The sequence below is a fragment of the Physeter macrocephalus genome, chromosome 8, assembly GCF_002837175.3.
Source record: "Physeter macrocephalus isolate SW-GA chromosome 8, ASM283717v5, whole genome shotgun sequence".
Classification (NCBI taxonomy): Eukaryota; Metazoa; Chordata; class Mammalia; order Artiodactyla; family Physeteridae; genus Physeter; species Physeter macrocephalus.
This window is the reverse complement of record NC_041221.1, coordinates 44,462,513-44,482,343: the sequence shown is the minus strand read 5'-3', so window position 1 is coordinate 44,482,343 and position 19,831 is coordinate 44,462,513. Positions and strand designations below refer to the sequence as shown.

At 43.6% G+C, this 19,831-nt stretch overlaps 1 protein-coding gene across 1 annotated transcript in view; it reads left to right on the top strand.

Moving 5' to 3' along the window:
* Positions 1–18,626, top strand: part of SLC45A2 (solute carrier family 45 member 2) — a 33,053-nt gene extending 14,427 nt beyond the window's left edge. The window contains exons 3-7 of the mRNA XM_024119996.3: positions 5,705–6,030; positions 10,450–10,593; positions 11,267–11,390; positions 15,717–15,931; positions 18,377–18,626. Of these exons, the coding sequence (XP_023975764.1) occupies positions 5,705–6,030; positions 10,450–10,593; positions 11,267–11,390; positions 15,717–15,931; positions 18,377–18,601 (1,034 nt within the window). The 3' untranslated portion in view covers positions 18,602–18,626. The remainder of the gene's footprint in view (positions 1–5,704; positions 6,031–10,449; positions 10,594–11,266; positions 11,391–15,716; positions 15,932–18,376) is intronic.
* Positions 18,627–19,831: the final 1,205 nt, after the last annotated feature.

The window sequence follows — 19,831 nt, the reverse complement described above, 5'->3', positions numbered from 1 at the left end:
ATCGGCAGGCGGACTCTCAACCACTGCGCCACCAGGGAAGCCCCGGAGCTCTTTTTGATGATTTTCCTCGTACACTCAGCCTCCAGGAGGGCAGGTCATGTCTGTGTTGTTCATTGCTGTGTCCCCAGTGCCCAGCGCAGTTCCTGGTGAGAGCAGTGCTCCATCAGTTCCTATTGATAAACGGATGGGGTCAAGGTCTCTCGTTCTCTCTCTCACACACACACACTCATACACACCTAGTAACTGGTACTTAGGTTAGCCCTCTGGGATTTAGTGTGTATGTGTTTGGTGTAGGTAGGAACCGAGTCTGACACTTGCATTGCTGTTTTCTGAGCACGTAGAAAAAAGTCAGAACGACTCTCTCGTGAGCCTCCCGGGAGTGTGGAGGTCTTTCGTCTGTCACCTTGCTGAGGTATGGAAGCTGGCAGCACACTGCTAGCTCTCCCACCTTGAGCTCTTTCTCCATCAGCGTGGTGGTTGTTCAGTCACACACCTGAAGCAGGGAAGCAGTTATAGGCACATGGTATGTGCCGCGTTTGACTCAGACAGACTCTCTTTAGATTCCTTGGTCCTGAAACTCGCCCAGTTTCCTATTTTACCTATTATAGTTGTGAACAAAAGAAAAAATAATACATATTTCTATACGCTTGGACTTCTCCCAGGAGGAACCATTGTTCAACCTGTATCATTAGTTATGAAGTATGATATCTGTCTGCCGAGCCATTCACTCTCATGGGGTTGGCTCTGGTGTGAGTTTGACATCACGGCCTGGCTCTGTGAAGGAGGAGCCTTCTTTATAAAGAAGGCTGGACCACTTGTGGGCCCTTCCTCGTAAAGGCTGGTTATCTAACGTGGCAGCAGGTGCCCTTTGGATGCTCCAGCTATGATTTGGCCGGTAGCCTGGGGATTGACTCCAGGAGCCCCAGGGCGGCTGGTGTTGGCGGCAGAGATAAATGTAGCCCGGATGTAGACATGGGAGTTGATGCTAACCTCTGTTGCAGCTGCGGTGACTAGGCTTTGTTTAGGAGACGATTTTGAAGATAAAATTCTTAGTTTAAGCAGAGGAAGTAAAAAGTAAAGCATTCAGTAAGTTCCTACAGCCCTCTGCTGGCCCTCATCATACCTGACGGTGTGAATAGATAAAGTTAAATGTTTCCATACAGAGTTTTAATATGGTGCCTAGTAAGATAATATCCCCAATGGCCTACTATTCCTTCAAGGCATGTTCTAACTTTTAGTTATGTCTCACAGTAGCTCTGGGACAAACAAAATCATTTTGCTTTTTTTTCCCCCCTTCCCCGAGAGAAGAGAGGATTGGAATACTTTCAGATACTTGTAGCATGTTTTACTTAACTGATTAGTGAGGGAACCGACAGGGAAGACATAAAGAACAGTTTCCCCAAGTTCTTGCAGGATAAATGTATCTGTGTGTGTGTGTTTAGCAGAAGAAAAAAAAAATACTAGGTTAGATACAGATCTGATTAACCTTCTACAAGGCAGTATAACTGTAACTCCTCTGTAATAGTTCTGCCAGGTTCCAAAAGCATGGCTACAAACCATAGAACCCTATTAATATCTGCAAATTATCCTTGGTTTTACAGGGCTGCACATCATTGTGCTTTATCAATTGTGGCTTGTTGGTCAAATATCCTATGACAATAAAGTCTCATTCCCAAGAATATCAGATGAGGGTGGAGCAGGTTGCTTGCAAACCGCTCTTATCACCTGAGTCCTCAGAAAGTGATCTTCGGACTAGCAGCCGCGGTATCACTGGGGAGCGTGAAAGGAATGCAGAGCCTCCGCCTACACCGACATGTTTGAAATCAGAACCTGTGCTTATAGATTGAGTGTTTGTGCCCCCCAGAATCCATATGTTGAAAAGCTCTTGCCTCATGTGATGCTCTCAGGAGATGGGGGCCTTCAGAAGGTGATTAGGTCATGAAGGCTCGTGAACGGAATTAGTGCCCTCATAAAAGTGACCCAGGAATGTTCCCTTGCCACGTCTGCCAAGTGAGATTACAGTGAGAAGATGGCTGTCAACGAGGAAGTGGGTCCCCACCAGACACCAAATCCGCTGGCACCTTGATCTTGGACTTCCCAGCCTCCAGAACTGTGAGAAAGACACGTCTGGTGTTTATAAGCCGCCAAGTTTATGGTATATTTGTTATAGCAGCCCGAATGGACTAAGACAGCCTGTGTTTTAACAAGACGTCTGTGTGATTCATGTGCACATTGAAGTCTCAGAAGTGCTGCTTTATAACGATATTTTTAAAGATCAGGCTCTTAAACAGTTCTCTTTCCAGGTTCGAGATACATATTTTTTCCACCATACTTGCTACGGGTCAGTGGTTAGCCCAGGTCTCAGCCCTCAGAATGAGCCCCTGATTCTAGTCACTGGGCCTAGAATGACAAAGTCCTTTCGGCCAGCTCCAGGCAGATCGTCACCCTCTGTGCAGGAGTCAGCTTCTCCTGCTTCTGGGTGAGGCTTTGGGATTAGGGTTTCTGTAGGAAGTCAACAGGGCACTTGGTTTGGGACCTCGTTCTGCCACTATATGTGCTGGTGCTTTGCACATATTATCATGTTAACCCTCGCAAGACCCATACAAGGAGGCATCACTGTCCCCATTTTCAGAGAAGTGCCCAAGGTCACATGATTAGAAAACACACAGGTGGGAATTGAAATCAGCATAATTACAAACCCTTCCTTCTATGTGGTCTCCTGTCACTTACCCACTGTAGCCTGCGGTTTTCTTATCTAATTCAACTAGACGAGCTACACACATCCTTCTACCTCTAAAATCTTTGGATTCCTTGATATATTGAACTCTTATGAGCTTCACTGCTAATTAAGAGGAATTCTGTAATAATAAATAAACTCTTCAGAGCTCCTCTCTACTGTTTGAGTACCCAGCCCACAGTTCTCACATCATTTATTACAGTTTTTTTTAAAGCAGCTGTTTACTTATCTGCTTCTTCTGCTTGTAACGATCTTCTGGGGAGGAGGCGATTGGGGTGCTGTGGCTTATTTATGTTTATATCCCCAGAAGTTAGTAGCCTTTTTTTATATATACTTTAGTACTCAATAAATATTTATTGAAGTACACGACACTAGTGGATGCAAAACTAGACTAGGAAACCCTTCAATTGTAGGACTCAAGTGTTTGAGTCAATATTTCATATAAATCCATTATGTTTATATCCACATATTTGTATTCATAAAATAAAGCCACCATTCTGTTGCACAGTGGAGGATTTATTTCACACATCAGTTCTTTCAAATGGGCAGGGGTCTTCTGTTCTATATTTTCTCTGCTCAGCAGAACAATAAGTTTGAAGGAAAGAGGCATACATGATAGGAGAACTTAATGGCAGTATGACAACCATTGATCTAGTTACAAATGATAGTTTTGAAAACGAAATGTGTAAGTTTTTCATAGGGTTAATTAAGATCAGGGGTTCTCAGCTGGGGCCCATTTAGCCCCGTGAGGGACATTAGGCAATGTCAGGAGACATTTGTGGTTGTCGAAACCAGTGGAGAAGTTGTACTGGCATCTAGTGGGAGAGGCCAGACATGTTGCGAAATATCCTACGACGCACAGAACAGCCTCCAAGAAAGAATTATCCAACCTCAAGTGTCAGTCGTGCTGAGATTGAGAAACCCTGGTTTAGATAGAACCTCAAGTGGTGCTGGGCTTTTAGTACATTCTTTTCGGTTGAGTGCTTGACTCAGCACACGACCTCTGACATCCACGGCATCTCCCTGATTGAATAAATAGCATCATTGTCTAATGGCGATCCAGACGCACCATATGTCCCAGAGCTGCCCTCTGAATCAGCAACAGTGTGACCACCTCAAGGGCCTTCCGTTCTCGGAGCCTACCAGGGTGCCCACCGTCCAAACAGGTCACTGGATGTGCCACTGATCTGTTTATATATATGCACGTCACCCATAACTAGGCCACATATTCCTTGCTGGCAGAGAACATGTATTTTCATTGCACCCCATTGGCCACCATTTCCCATAATTCCACCTTAAAATGCTTTGTCACCCAGGGCATGATAATGATGCCGTCTTTTTGGAATTCAATGGTTAAACAGTTGTTTATCTGTAAATATCCTCTATGATAAATTGCAACTAGACAGAATGTGAAGTCGCCAGAATCATCCATTCTTCCACCATTCTGGGTAAATTAGGATTCATATTATTTGGCGTTCAGATCTGTGTTCCTGGGGTCAGAATTTATGTAAGTTTAAATGTTTAGGGTTAGAGACAGAGAATTCCTTAAGCTCTGTTTTCTTCCTTGATTCTCTGATTTGTGGGGATGTTGTCTTTATCTGGGGAATAAAATGGAGCCTTCACTCACACAAGAAAAATAAAAACAAACAAACAGAAAGCTGATCTGGCTAGGTAGATATTTGTCTTTGGTAAGGCAGGATGGGAGGTTGATACGTAAAGGTATTTGCCAGAGGATCAGCCCTACGGAAGCTTGTGATGTAGGTAGAAGGTGTGTTTGGCATACATCTGCTTTCTTCCCTGGACAACCTCCCACCCCGTGGTACAGCCCCGCTGCAGCCCGGTGTTCTCAGACGTCACTGGTGCCTGCTGCCAGAAGGACCATCTGAGGAGCACTTAGTATTTTGGCGCTGAGACATGCAATGTCTTGTCCGTACCAGGAGCACTTGCTTTTTAAAACAGGAACCCAAAAGAATGAATCGCTAGTGGTAGAATTTCAAATATTAGACCATAAGGGCAGGATCGATTTTGAGAAGTCCTTCCTCCTTCAGGTCACACTGTCGTTAAGTGTAAGCAGGTAAAGAAAGCACCAGAAAGACTTCAGGTCCAGGTCCTGTGAGAGGATAAGATTTTTAGAAATTCATATTTAAGCTTTTGTTTTTATTTTTTCTGTGGCTGTCAACTGGGAACAAGTACCTTTAGCTTTTTTGTTGTTTTTTATTTTATTTTACTGAAGTGTAGTTGATTTACAATGTTTCAGGTGCACAGCAAAGTGATTCAGTTATACATATATGTGTATGTATGTATACTTTTTCAGATTCTTTTTCATTATAAGTTATTGCAGGATATTGAATATAGTTCCCTGTGCTGTACAGTAGGTCTTTGTTATCTATTTTATATACAGTAGTGTGTGTCTGTTAATCCCAGACTCCTAATTTATCCCTCCACCCACACCTTTAGCTTTTCATTGATGAAAGAAGACAGATTCTAAGGCTGTTAGGTCTCTGCAAACTTTTGTCACCCTAAGAAGCTTATTAATAGATCAACAACAATACATAATTATATTTTATTGCAGTCAGAAACTGGTTTTCTTTGGAGCCCTTTAGGGCCAGGAATTCTGGTCCTTAAGCAGTGTTGAGAGTGCAGTTTAGAAAGCTGTGGGACTTCAGATGGTGGTAATATTTACTAAGCGCTTAAAACGTGTCTGGCACTAGTCCATTTTCCATTCGTGTCCCTACCAGCAGGTTGCTTTTTTATTATCATCCCCATATGACAAGTGAGGAAGTCCAAGGTGACAGCAAGTGCATGCTAGAGCCACACCTTGAGCCCATGCTTCCTGGCCAAGGTGTCTTAGCTTCTCCCATCATAACCAGGCTGCCTACGCTGTCCTCAGGGAACTTTCCTACTGAAGGAAATGGACAGAGAAGATGCTTCTAAATAATGCTAATACAGCTCTTTCTTGCTTTGCAGGTTTGGGAGGTGCCCTGGGTTACCTTTTGGGTGCCATCGACTGGGCCCACCTGGAACTGGGAAGACTGCTGGGCACAGAATTCCAGGTCATGTTCTTCCTCTCCTCGTTGGTACTCACTTTGTGTTTTATTATCCATCTGTGCAGTATCCCCGAAGCCCCACTTAGAGATGTTGCCAAGGACATTCCCCCACAGCAAGCCCCTCAGGACCTTGCATTGTCGTCAGACAGAATGTATGAGTATGGGTCTATTGAGAAAGTTAAAAATGGTTATGTAAACCCAGAGCTGGCGCTGCAGGGAGAAGAAAACAAAAATCCTGCTGAACAGGTAAATAAAGATGCAAATTCTTTTTTATTACCTTAGGAAAATTATTCTTGTTCTTGCCTTTTGTTCAGATTTTTAAAAATTATTCTTTGTCTTGTTTTGTTTGCTTATTTGATGCGAAAAGTCTTGTGAATCCTCAAATCCCCAATAGCTATTATCCCTTGGAATTAAAACTTTGCACCTAATAGAAAAATGTGTGCATTTTCTTCTAGTCCTCCTGTTTCTTACTCTTTTCAGACCGTCAAACCAGGGAAGATGAAGCCAGTTGAAAAATGTAAGGCCATAAGAGAAGCCTTGAATCACCCTCAGGACACAAGAAGTATCTTCACTTCTTAGATTAGGATTATAAATTTGTATTCCAAATAACAGCATCCCTGGGTAGGGAACTGGAGGAACTAAGAGGTTATTGGGATGAAGCCTTCATTTTATCTTGATCACACAGTAAATAGAGAAAATATGAGAATATAGGTTTCCGGAGACCTGCTTAAAACCTTTGCGGCTCCAGGCTACCTGGGGGAGAACACTCACACTCCCTGCTGATCTCAGTTAGGATGGAGCCCCCTTGCTGTGCAGCTCTGCAAGGCAGCATGGGAATCATGGAAGAGCCATACAGTGGAACCCATTCGACCATTAAAAGATCTGTGTGTTTTTGAAGATTTATTTAAGACATGATATATCAGATAAAACACACATACATATACAAAATGATCTCCATTGTGGGAAAAGCCAGCAGATACAGAGAAAAAATAGAAAGGATATATACCCAAAATGTTAATTGAAGTTATTGTCTCTGGGTGATGGGCTAACAGGTGGTTTTCATTTTCTTTTCTAAACCCTTCAGTATATTCAACATTTCTATAACAGACAAGTATTACTTTGAAAATCAAGAAAAATAATGTCAGAGTTTAAGGAACAAAACAAGGCAGGGTTTACTAAAGGTAAGTAGCTATTATAGATTATGCCTGCCTCTTTGCCCTATTGATAGATTATGACTTGCCCTCAAAGAGTCACCCAGCAGAGGCTGTCTTATTCTACCTCGAGGCTGTTGTGATGATCAAATGAAATCAAGTGAGTAGAAGTCTTTTGAAAGGCTTTATAAAACCCTCCACACCATTAAGAAGAGAAATGCCTCAAATGTAATTAACTTGTATTCGTATGTGCCACACACACAACACTGTAGGCTCTGAATGGTTCTATTATGTGACTTAAAAAATAAAAACAAAACAACGTAAGAAAGAAGAAAGAGAAACATATCTTAGGCTCAAAGCCAAGCATCTGACACCTCTATTCCAAAAGTGCATCTTGGGAGCTTCCAGCTGAGCAATGGGTGTCTCCGAGGTGTCAGGGCCAAGGCCCTGGCCATCTTGTTTGTCAAAGTCATTACTTTCCAAAACGAGGGTGGCTGTGCAATTTGAGAACTGGGATTTTTTTTAATGGCAAGAGGCCTGAATTATTTCATTTATGGTTCAAACTGGTTACCATAAAATCCATCTCTAGTTCCTCCATGCCATCAGTTGCTCCCTTCAATATTTAGTCCCCTTCTGGCGGCACTTTGGTACAGTTCTCTCTCCCCCTGATGGCTCTGTGCCTTTTTCACTTATAAATCCATCACCACCCAATGTCCAGTTGACAAAGGTGCATAACGTATGCAGTAAAACAGTTCCCAACGGCTCAGAATCATTGCAAGGGCTTCACAAAGGGAATTGACGCGTCAGTGAATAAGATGCCAGCTGAATTTTCATTCTGAGTTAAAATACCCAAAGGGACTTTAAGTATTTACATTCACAGCTTTTACAGAAAGACTAGGCACAATTTTGAAGCTCATATTTATTTTTGGAAGAAAAAAATTAGGTTAACAATGAAAGCAGGCTGAAAATTATGTATAAGACAGAAGCATAAATTAATGTTTGGAGTGAGACTGAATACTTGCTGGTCAGATTCACTTTTTACAATTTTGAATTTTTGGAAAGAAAGGAAAGAAAGTGAAGATAAATCACTTAGTCTGAGGCCTGAAAATCAGGCTGTTGTTTCTCAGTCTATACCTTTAATTGCTTCTTCCTGTGGTCAAGGAAAAAAAGTAATAGTTCCTCGTTGGATTTCTGTTATGGTCACCATTTATTTTGACAAATACCATATTCTACATGCAGAAAATGTTTATTTTTCCTAACTCCAAGGTAATGTCTATACTTTTGAATACTGATTAAGTACAAAAAAATCAGTTGAGGCATAGTCATAAATACTACAAAACTGATGAATTTAAAAAATCAACTTGTACAACAAACCTACAACGAGTAAATATAATTTTCTTCATCAAAGAATAAAAAGCATTATCATATAAGGTTAAGAGCTATAAAACAATTTGCTATTATAGTTAAAAGAGAAGATCTTAGGAGACTGTCTTATAAATAAACTAGCCAGGACCCAATATCATTATGTCAAGACTCAGAATAAATAAAAATCTGACAAGAAAGACCCATTACCCCATCATGGTTAATGTTTATTGTCTCAGTGTCTTCAGGGCAGGTGATTGCTTAATATTCCTGAGGTTTCTTTCTTCTCTCATATGACAAGCTATTAAAGGCTCTTTCCTTTTTTTGTATTTCAAAACAGTTGTGTCAAGAGTTCAAAATTTTTCATTCTCTCAAGGCTACTGATTCCAATAAATTATAGCCTCTGGTTTTAACATAATTTAAGTCTAGATTAAAGAATTGTGGGCATATTTATTGTCTCAGTGTCTTCAGGGCAGGTGATTGCTTAATATTCCTGAGGTTTCTTTCTTCTCTCATATGACAAGCTATTAAAGGCTCTTTCCTTTTTTTGTATTTCAAAACAGTTGTGTCAAGAGTTCAAAATTTTTCATTCTCTCAAGGCTACTGATTCCAATAAATTATAGCCTCTGGTTTTAACATAATTTAAGTCTAGGTTAAAGAATTGTGGGCATATGTAGTCATTGTGTGTGTGTGTGTGTGTGTGTGTGTGTGTGTGTGTGTTCTGCAATGTTCTCACTTCTGACTTGACGTAGGGCTCGTCTACGCCTGTTGGCTGATGGCAGGATCCAGAGAAATAGACTAGGGGGAGGTACCTGGCCCAGAGCAGGGAGCTGATGGGCTCTATGTGATAGTTTTCTATTGCTACATAACAAAGTACCACAAATTTAGCAGCTTCAAACCATACCCATTTATTATGTCACAGTTCTGTAGGTCAGAAGTCTGGGTGGGCTCAGCTGCATTCCCTGCTCAGGGTCTCAAAAGGCTGAAATCAAGGTGTTGGTGAAGCTGCCTTCTCATCTGGAGGCTCCAATGGGGAAAAATCAGCTTCAAGTTCACGCAGGTAGAATCCAGCTTCTTGTGGTTGTAGATGTTCTTGTTTTCTTGTTAACTCATGATGGCAAGGGATCACTTTCATTTCCTAGAGGCCACACCCAGGTCCTTTTCATGTGGCCCCCTCCACCTTCAAAGCCAGCAATTCTTGAGCTTTGAGACTTTCTGGCTTCCCCTTCTGGTCCTAGCCAACTGGGAGAAACATAGAGAAAACTCTATGTTTTTTAAAGGGCCGATGTGACTTGATTAGAGTCACCCAGGTAATCTCCCTATTAATTAACTCAAAACCAACTGATTAGTAACCTTAGTTATATCTGCAAAATCCTTTTGCCATGTAACAGAACAGAATCATGAGGATGGAGATCATAGAGGCCATCTTGGAATGCAGACTACTAGGTTTTAAGAGTCAAGAAAGAGGTTTCCCTGCTGGTGCAGTGGTTAAGAATCCACCTGCCAATGCAGGGGACATGGGTTCAATCCCTGGTCTGGGAAGATCCCACATGCCGCGGAGCAACGAAGCCTGTGCGCCACAACTACTGAGCCTGCGCTCTAGAGCCCACAAGCCACAAATACTGAAGCCCACGTGCCTAGAGCCCGTGCTCCGCAACAAGAGAAGCCACCGCAATGAGAAGCCTGCACACCGCAACGAAGAGTAGCCCCCGCTCGCCACAACTAGAGAAAGCCCGCGCGCAGCAATGAAGACCCAACGCAGCCAAAAAAAAAAGAGTCAAGAAATCTAAGAATTATAACCATCTAGGGGCTGGCTTAGATCTATGAGCTTCATCCTTAGCAGTGGTTCTGTTGTTCAAAGATAGGAAGCTAGATGTGTCTTACATCTTGGCTCAAAGCAAGCTCTGTTTCCAGTCCCTTCACCCTTATGTCCCCAAAGCCCTGTTCTTGACCTGAAGTTGCTAAGTATCTGCACGTACTTAACAGAACACCTCCTATGAGAACACTCCATGGAAACCCTGGCACCATGCCCAGGAAGTGCGACCTCGTGTGATAGTCTACTGACAGATATGTAACATGGCTGTATGCTTTGCTCCCACAGCTGGCTGTGTGTCTACACTGAACGTCACACCTGTTTGGTGTTTTATTCCAGACTCGGAGGACAATGACCACGAAGTCACTGCTGAGGGCGCTGATCGGCATGCCTCCCCACTACCGCTGCCTTTGCGTCAGCCACCTCATTGGATGGACTGCCTTCCTGTCCAACATGCTCTTCTTCACAGACTTCATGGGCCAGGTAAAGGACATGTCTGTGCACATGCTCATTATCTCACACACCAATCGCTCCGTCAGCACCTGTGGAGCTTCTGAGCCAGCCTCTAAGATGGGCACAGTAAGAGTGTAGGAAAAAGTACCTTCAAGGAGCTGGCTTACAGACAGGTTCCAGAGGGAAGTTACTATACCCTACACAACTAGAGGACACTATGCGATGGGACCAGTACTTGATCAAATACAACAAATAAGGAAGAAAAATCAAGGTGAACTCTAGCGGTCACAGCAGGCTTAATAAAGGAGGTGCAGTGTGATTTGGATCTTGAAAGGTGAGAAGGAGTTGGAGAGGGAGGGGTGAAGGAGAAAACATTCCAGGCAGGGATAGGAATGGCATGTGTAGAGATGAGTCAGAAGCCTGTTGGTTGTACCAGAATATGGGTGGCCGGGTTGCCTAAGGCGGGTGGAGCCAGCTGTTACGCAGAAGGAGGGGTGTTAAAAATCCAGGGGGATGTTGTTTAGACTTTATGCATTAAGACCTCCTGAGGGTCCTTGAACGGAGGTGTGAAAGGATGGAAGGGTGACGTGCTCATGGGAGAATGAGGTCTGAGCCCCAGGAAAGGGTGCAGAAGCAGAGCATGTGAGAAGGGGTCCTTACCACCCTGCACTGGTAACTCAATGGCCCCAAATCTCTCTTGCAGATCGTGTACCACGGGGATCCCTACACCGCACACAACTCCACAGAGTTCCTCATCTACCAAAGAGGGGTCGAGGTTGGATGTTGGGGTCTGTGCATCAACTCTGTGTTTTCCTCACTTTATTCTTGTGAGTCTCCTCCTCCTAAGGGTGTCTTCTAAGGGCTAGCGGAATCTTGGATTTTTATACATCTGTATTTCTAGATTTATTTTTTTGCTCTCTAAAATGCCAGATTCTTGATAAATATATGGAGGTCAGGAAAAACTATTTCCTTAGAAAGGACCACATCAAGTAGCCTTTTCCCTAGTGAATTCTGGGTATCATTTACCTCAGTGATTACTTTGTACTTGCAATCAGTGGGTTCCTGATCAAAATACTTTGGAAAGTAACAGGAAAGCTTGTAAACAATATGGTGAAGTATTGGATGGATGAGGGGTCGTCACAGCCAAGATTATTGATTAACGGTAGGTCTGTGTTCTGCTGGAATAAGATCACTGGTAGCGTTTCATAGATGTGCTTATCAGTCTTGACAGAAAATGAGGGATGGTTAATATGCTAGGTGACAAAATGAACATATAAAATAACTTAAGCTCAGATGGGTGGGTATGTTACAGGACCACTCTTCCGGATTGAGAACAACAGCTTTCCTTCTCAGACGCCAGCTTTCCATGGGGTCTGGAGTCTATTAACCCCCCTTGGCTAAGATTACCTGTGAGGACACTGTAAACAAAGGGATTTCTGGGATTGGTTTTAAGTAAGTCCAAACGGAGGTACTCCAACTCTAGGGCATCACACAGGCTCGTTTTCTGCTTGCTAATTTGTATGGAAATCTCCAAGTGCTGTACACATTGAATTAAGTAAAAACTCTGGCCTATAAAACGTATGCAGGTCCCCCATTTGGAGTGGAAATTTGAGAGCTTCTCCAGCATTGTGGGGAGAATAGCTGGTCCCCAGGGCAGAGCTCCAGGCTTTGGACAGGCCCAGGGGAGAGCAGGGGTATGGGCCAGGTTGGGGGGGAAGTGATAGGGCACAATCCCTGTAACCATTCTCAGAGGCCTCATTCTGTCACTGAGCTGTGCTTCTTGTGCGGATGGAGCCTGAATATATATAATGACTCCTAGTCTGGCATTTAGCCCTTTGCCCAGCCATAGCACAGTGGGAAACCTGCTTCGAGATCAAGAAAAATCACCTCAAAGTTTAGCACAATTGGGAAAAGGGGACCTAATATAAGCATATTCATGAGCCCAGTAATCATAAAATTCATTACTTTCAAATTTATGGTAACCAAATAGTGGTGGCTTAAAGCTTACATTTCCTCAGCAAACCCATTTTTTTCCCCTTAGAGTGTACGAATTAAGAAAACTCCAGGGTGCTTGCTCCGGCAGCACATATACTAAAAGGAAAGAAAAGAAAAGAAAACTCCAGGAGGACGATTTCAACTACGTAGAATCAGGGAGTGTTTGTTAGACTGAAAGGATTTAATAAATTATCCATCTCAATCCCTTTGCGCTTTCAAGAGGTGGGGGGAATATTTACTACTATTCTCATTCTTGTAAGAGGAAAACATTTTTCTAAAAGTCATTAGTATTTGAATTTTGTGTCAAGTTTAACTTGTTTTCCTCAAAAAATCCCTTCTAGGGACCCTTCCATTAGTCTAGTCTGAGTTCCTGTATGAATTTCATGGCATTTGAAAATTCAAAAGCATGTTATTTTTTAGGGCCTTTCCGGTTAAAATCCCTGTGTATAAAGAATCTCTACTATTTGAATAATTTTCCAAAGTTATATTAATGTATAAATCTATGGGATCCCTATCACTGTGAATTAGAACTAAAATTTTCTTGATAAAATACCAGCCAGCCCTGCCCAAGGATCTTCAGGGGCTCTCGTGCCCATAAGATAGAGTAAAAGTCCTGATCTTGGCACTCCGGGGTTCACGGTTTGGCCGGGCTCACACTTGGACCTTTGTCACTCCCACGCACGAACTCCTCCAATGACCCACTGCACAGATGTTCTCACCTCTGTGTATTTGCTTTTGGTTTCTTCCACCCGAACTGCTGTTTCTGCCTCCCCACCCAGACCCAATTCCAATATGTCCCTCTCTGTGCAAGCTTTCAAGTCTTTCCCTCTGCACTGCAACCCACTCTGGGCAGAATCAGTCATTTCCCTCAATTCCAGAGCACACCAAATAACCCTGTACTCTGGACTCATCACGTAACATCAGGCGCAGACCCAGAATTTCTATCCAGACAGAGCTTAGCAGGGTTATCTGGCTGCTGGGCGGGGCGTGGGGAATGGTGATAAGGGACTTGTTTTTTAAGCTCCTTTGCACAGAAGGCACACTTAGATCAATGAGAATAGCCACGCTGAGTACTGAAATATAGCCAATTGTTCATATCATACACTACTATCCATAGCTGGGGCTTAAATCAATCATTTCCCTACCATCCTAAGGAGAGGCACAGTATGAGTTGGTGTCAGACCCACAGCAGAGGACAAGTCAGCTTGGCCCTTAAACTTACTGCTTTCTCTTTATGAATAAAGCATTCTTTGCCAGACTTTCCGTCTTCGTAGTGAAGTTAGTTATGTTGCCAAATATCTCTTTATCCTCTTTTGCCTTCTTCCTGGCTGGCCTATACACGTAGTGAGAGCATTTCCCTAATGAATACTGATGGTATCTTTTAGGTACTGAGACAACTTAGATTACGTTTTCCGCATAAATGTCATCATTAAGCAAACAGAAACTGACCTAAATTTGTACTGCTTTTATTCTCAACCTTGACAACAGCCCTCCAAGCATGGCATGAATTTAATAGAGGAAGCACTGTTGCCCATTTGACATTTTCAGAATTCCATAATTGATACAAATGTAATAAATATTAGGTTTCTTGTCTATACAATGTAAATCCAATAATTGTTTGAATAGATATGGAAAATTTCACTCTTGAATAGGCACATTTCTAGTATCTATCATTTGTGTATCCCCTGGGTCCATGTGTTCCAGTAGAATGGGGCAGAGGAAAGATAAGGAAAGTACGGATTAAAAGCCATTTGCAGCAACATGGGTGGACCTAGAGATTGTCATACTGAGTGAAGTAAGTCAGACAAAGGGAAATATCGTATGATATCACTTATATGTGGAATCTAAAAAAAAAATGATACAAATGAACTTACTTACAAAACGGAAACAGACTCACAGACTTAGAGAAAGAACTTATGGTTACCAGGGGGTGAAGGGGGAGGGGGGAGGGATAGTTAGGGAGTTTGGGATCGACATGTATTATGTAACAACCTAAATGGGAAAATAATTTGAAAAAGGATAGATATATGTATAGCTGAATCACTATGCTGTACACCTGAAACTATCACAACATTGTTAATCAACTATACTCCGATATAAAATAAAAAGTAAAAAAAAAAAACAACAACAATGAAAAAAGGAAGATAAAGGGTTTTTTTTTAGGAATTTTCCCTACTGTGGTGGAAAACATAGTAAAATGTTTTAAAGCTGAATTTCCAATTTTAAAAAATGAGCTCTACCCTGAGTTCTTTATGAGCAAGCCAAGTTTACCTGCTGGGAGGGGACCCCAGTTAAGAGTCAACTGTATTCAGCAAACTCTGTATTCATTGAAGTAATGATAGACACCATTAACTGGATGTCTTCTGTGTGCTTGGCACTGGGCTGGGTGATTTCCTAGACGTTTTACTTCATTTGATCCTGATAACAACCACCAAGAAGGGTTTTATTAGTTCCATTTTCTGATGAGGAAACTGAGGTTTTGAGAAGTTGTGGAACTTGCCCATAGAGGGTGAAGGCGCCAGTGAGGGGGAGGTGTCCGGTGCAGCTGGACCCCCTGACCAGCCTGGGAAGGGCTGGCAAGGCAGGGAGAGCATCTACAGGTGATGTACGTTCTTTACTTCCTTCTCAGGTTGTGCAGATGACATTCAGGTGGGGCAAAGAAACTGAATGAGTTGGATCATTCTGTGCGATCTGGTTGTGTTAATTTCCTCCAACCTGACTTTGGGCTGTGGGGCTAATAGAGACCTGGATTGTCATTTTGGTCTTGTTAGGCTAGATCTCTGTGAATCGGAAAGATACCCGCTTTTCTTCCATGGCTTGCTGCCCCAGGGTCCCATAACCACGACGGGCTTTTCAGTCTCCTCTTTTGCATCCCGTTGTTATTCAGCTGCCCAGTACACAGTGCCTGGTCCTTCCCTGCAGAAAAGAAAATCAACCCAGCAAGGCAATCTCCAGCTCTCCTTTACACAAAGGATTCAAAACTTATTCCCAAAGCCAGCTGTTTTCAAGCACAGATAAGGAGGTTCTTCTGTTCCTGGCTCAGTTATTAAAGGAAGGCTAAAAAAAGTGAATCTTCAAAAGGAAAGGTTGTCTGAAATTATGAGATGATGTGAGGCACTGCCAGCTGTAATTTCTCCCTCTCTTCTCCCCGCACACAGACTTTCAGAAAGCTTTGGTTCCCTACATCGGAGTAAAGGGTCTTTACTTCATGGGGTATTTGCTGTTTGGCCTGGGGACGGGCCTCATCGGGCTCTTCCCGAATGTCTACTCCACGCTGGTCATGTGCACCTTGTTCGGCGTGATGTCCAGCACCCTGTACACCGTGCCTTTTAACCTCATCACCGCGTACCACCGTGAGGAGCAGGAGGGGCAGGTACGTGGCTGAACCTCTGCACTGAGTGAGTGACGTCCGGACTCTCCTGGAGGCTGGGGGAGCTTGCTAGGAAAATGTAGAGCAGAGCTGGAAAACGGGGCTTCTTGAAACGGCAGCACTAACACGTACAGCCAGATGTAACGATGGTCTAGCCAAGGCCTGACCACTTTCCCAGCCCACCCCCTCCTTCCTCTGAAGCCCTGTGCACCTGGGAGCAGCCGGGCAGGTACCATTACTCCCATTTGTCAGATTAGGAAAGGTGAGGTTGGTAATGCTGAGAAACCAGCCCACAATCACACAGAGACAGAGCAAGGGAAACTCTGGGCTCATGACATGTCCAGCGTACCTGCAGTGTTTCTGGATGCCACAACGAGGGCCCAGGCCCTCAACCACTGCAGAGGTGCCTGGTGCAATTTCCGGGAGTTACTGGTTGAGCAACGTTTTCCTTGGAAGTCCAGGTTTTGGTAAGCCATGCCCTGTGTGCAGGGAGGAAAGCTGGCCGCAGGTGGTCATCTCACCAGCTGCCTCAAGGGAGGCCCGCCCCGTCTCCATCTCGGAACTCAAGCCAGAGGGCAAGACCCTATGCTGCCCTAAAAAAGCACTAGGTTCGGTACTTCTGCTCTAAGATTACCACGTTTTCTTATCCAAATATGCCACTTTTCCCCCTGAAAATAGGCTTACATTTCTTTAACTGTAAAAGTTAAAGAGATGGCTATTAGCTTAATCCATCACAGTAGGAAACTGCAAAAACGCTGAACACGTGTCCATGTGACTGCAACGCTGGCCTCCTTTTTCATCATTTGATCTGGTAAACACAGCAGGAGAGAGTTGCACCAGGTGTTAAAACCTTTTAGACAAGAGTTGTGGCTGTCCTCTTCCCTGGCAGACATGGTCACTAATGTTTCAATGCATGGCAGGTGCTTTGCTGCTAAAGAGACAGCTATCATAAAGAACTATCCCTCCAAGAGGGAGTTGGATGGTTCTAGGCCCAAAACACAGAGACTTTGGACTCAGAGAACCCTGGATTCAAATCCTGCCCCCCCTTTTGACAGCTATGTGACACTGGGGCTCTTATTCATTTATTTATTAAATATTAAATATCACTCAAAATGAGTTCATGTTTAGATGGGGTGATACAATCACGTGGTTCAACAACCACAGTGATATACAAGTGTGCGTCATGTGGCTCCCGCCTTCCCCTCCCTCCACTCTTCCCCGTCCTCACCTCCCCACCCGGGGCTCCTACATGTGACCACTCTCATCAGGTCCTTGTCTATTTTTCCGGTACCTTTTAATGAAAATCCATCGGTTATGAATCTGTTTTCTTATTTTCCCTTTCTTATTCAAAGGATAATGTGCGTTTTCCCGCACAGTGATTTTTCTTTGTTTAATAGTATAGGAATTATCATTAAAACTCTCAGAGCCTTAGTTTTCTCATCAATGAAGTGGGAATGATAACACCCACCTTAGAGAGTTGTTGGAAAATTAAATTAAACAAGATAGTGTAGGTAATCTGCTTAGCATAATGCCTACCTGGCACCTGGCAAACACTCAAAACATGGTAGGTGGTATTATTATTGTTATCATGGGGTTAATGATTATGATATGTGCATCTAGGGAGGTGGTAAGAATGAAATGAAGTAAGGTATGTGAAAGAGCCTTGCACAAGGCCTAGCACATATATGATACCCAATAAATGGCAATGTTATCAACCAATTCCGACCAAATATCAAACTAATCAAATATTTATCTACTATGCAAAAAGCAACCATATTTTGAAGGGTTGAATTGCTTTTTTATGTTGCTACCCCTACACATATCTGTGATTCAATATCCTTCTAAAAATGTTTGACCTTTAAACACGAGGGAAGAGAAGGAATGGGATATTTATTGAGCTTCTACCGCATTGTATTTATTGACTCGTTGATTTATTGAAGACATAATTTTGTGTTCTTAACCGTTTAACTCCCATAGGTGTGAACGGTGGAATTTAAGACTTTGTGGCAGGTGGGGAAGAAGGGTGCAGGCAGGGGGGTGGAGATTGAATCAGGAGTTGATGAGCTGTCTTCTTGGCCAAACGTGGTCTGCCACCTGCTTTTCTTTACAGTCTGTCGCGTACAGACACGACAGGAATTCTAGGAATTCTTTGACAATTTTAAAATGATTTTTGAAACATCAGTGGAAGGATAATATTTGTGACAAGGGACAATTACATGAAACTCAAATACCCATGTCATAGAGTTCTGCTGGAATGCCAACTTGTTTATGTTCTGTGGCTGCTTTGGCACTGCAATGGCAGAGTGGTGTAGTTGCCACTGAGATCATACAACCCACAAGCTGCAAGTATTTATTATCTGGCTTTTTATAGAAAAAGTTTGCTTGCTGCCTTCTGCCCTGAAGGACAGTTGGTGCAGATCAAATGCTGTTCCTGTGCTTCCCTTGCAGAGGCAGCAGGCCCGGGGCGGGGGCCCGGAGGGCAGCGCGAGAGGGCAGGGCGTGGACTGCGCCGCCCTCACCTGCATGGTGCAGCTGGCTCAGATCCTGGTCGGAGGTGGCCTGGGCCTTCTGGTCAACATGGCCGGGAGCGTCGTCGTGGTGGTGATCACAGCCTCTGCGGTGGCACTGATTGGCTGTTGTTTTGTGGCTCTCTTTGTTAGATATATGGATTAGGTCAATAAAGAGACATCGTTCCTAACCCCAGACACAGTGGAGCGCACGGCAGGAAATCGATCTTTTCTTTAGCTCTGCATTGTTTGTATCTGCCCATTGGATGCCCGTGTCATGACTTCATCTGCGGTGATCTGCCCACCCCTCGCTCTCAGTCAGCCGTCTGCACGTCCGTTTCCCTATTTCAGGCATCATTTGTCTTAGGAGAGACTGGGCTATGCCTCCATTCACTGGGGGCAAAGGGCAAGTGTGGGTGACAGCACCTCCCCGCGCCTTTCTCCCTCCGTCTCAGTGCAGCGGAATGGAGAGGCAGGGTCTGTTTTCCACAGGGCATTTCAGGCCTTGATGAAACCTGAGAAGCAGACTAGCACGTCCCTGTGATGCTGGGATTTATTCTGTGATGTGATTTTTTTTTAAAACCTGGTGTCCAGGTATAGTCGGCGGCGGGGGGGATAATATTTTTCATCAAATTCACTGTAACTCAACATATTGCCAGTGATTTATTTAAAGATATTAATTCACTCATCTTTAATTCATATTTAACTCACTCTTAATTAATTCATGCTAATTTATAATATCCCTGACAAGTCTGCTTGAACATCTCATGCTGGAGGATTTACCGCTTTGAAACAGCTCATCTTATTGACACAGTAAAAATCTTTCTCTCCAGTCTGCACTTCTGTTCCAGCCGCGGGAGTCTCTATGGAAGCCTTTCAGAGAACTGCCTCCCATATCTCTTCTCCAAGTGAAGCCGTTTTCTCAGCCAGAGGTCTTGACGGCAGCATGGTTTAATAGAGAGACCATGAGCTTTAGAGCCGGGCTGCTTTGGGATCCTGGCTTTGCTGCTCCCCAGCAAACTACAGACCCTCCCAAGCCACACTCGTTCATCTGTACATTTGGGGTAATAATTCCTACCCCAGAGAGTTGTGACCATTTGTAATACGTTAACACTTAGGGAGCGCTTACCACCATTCTCAGCGTTTAACCTGTGTTAACACAGCGATCTTGAGAGAGGCTGCTGTTACTGATCTCCATTTTACAGGTGAGGAAACTGAGGCAGAGAGGCATTACAGAACTCGTCTGAAGCTACACAACTCCTAAGTGGCAGAGCTGGGCCTCGAACCCAGGCACTCCGGCTCTGCTGTTTCCAGTAAGAGCAGCACTTAGGCTGGCAGTTGGTCTGCACTAGAAAAATGATAGCCGTTGTCACTATTTTTTTTTTTTTTTTTTTTT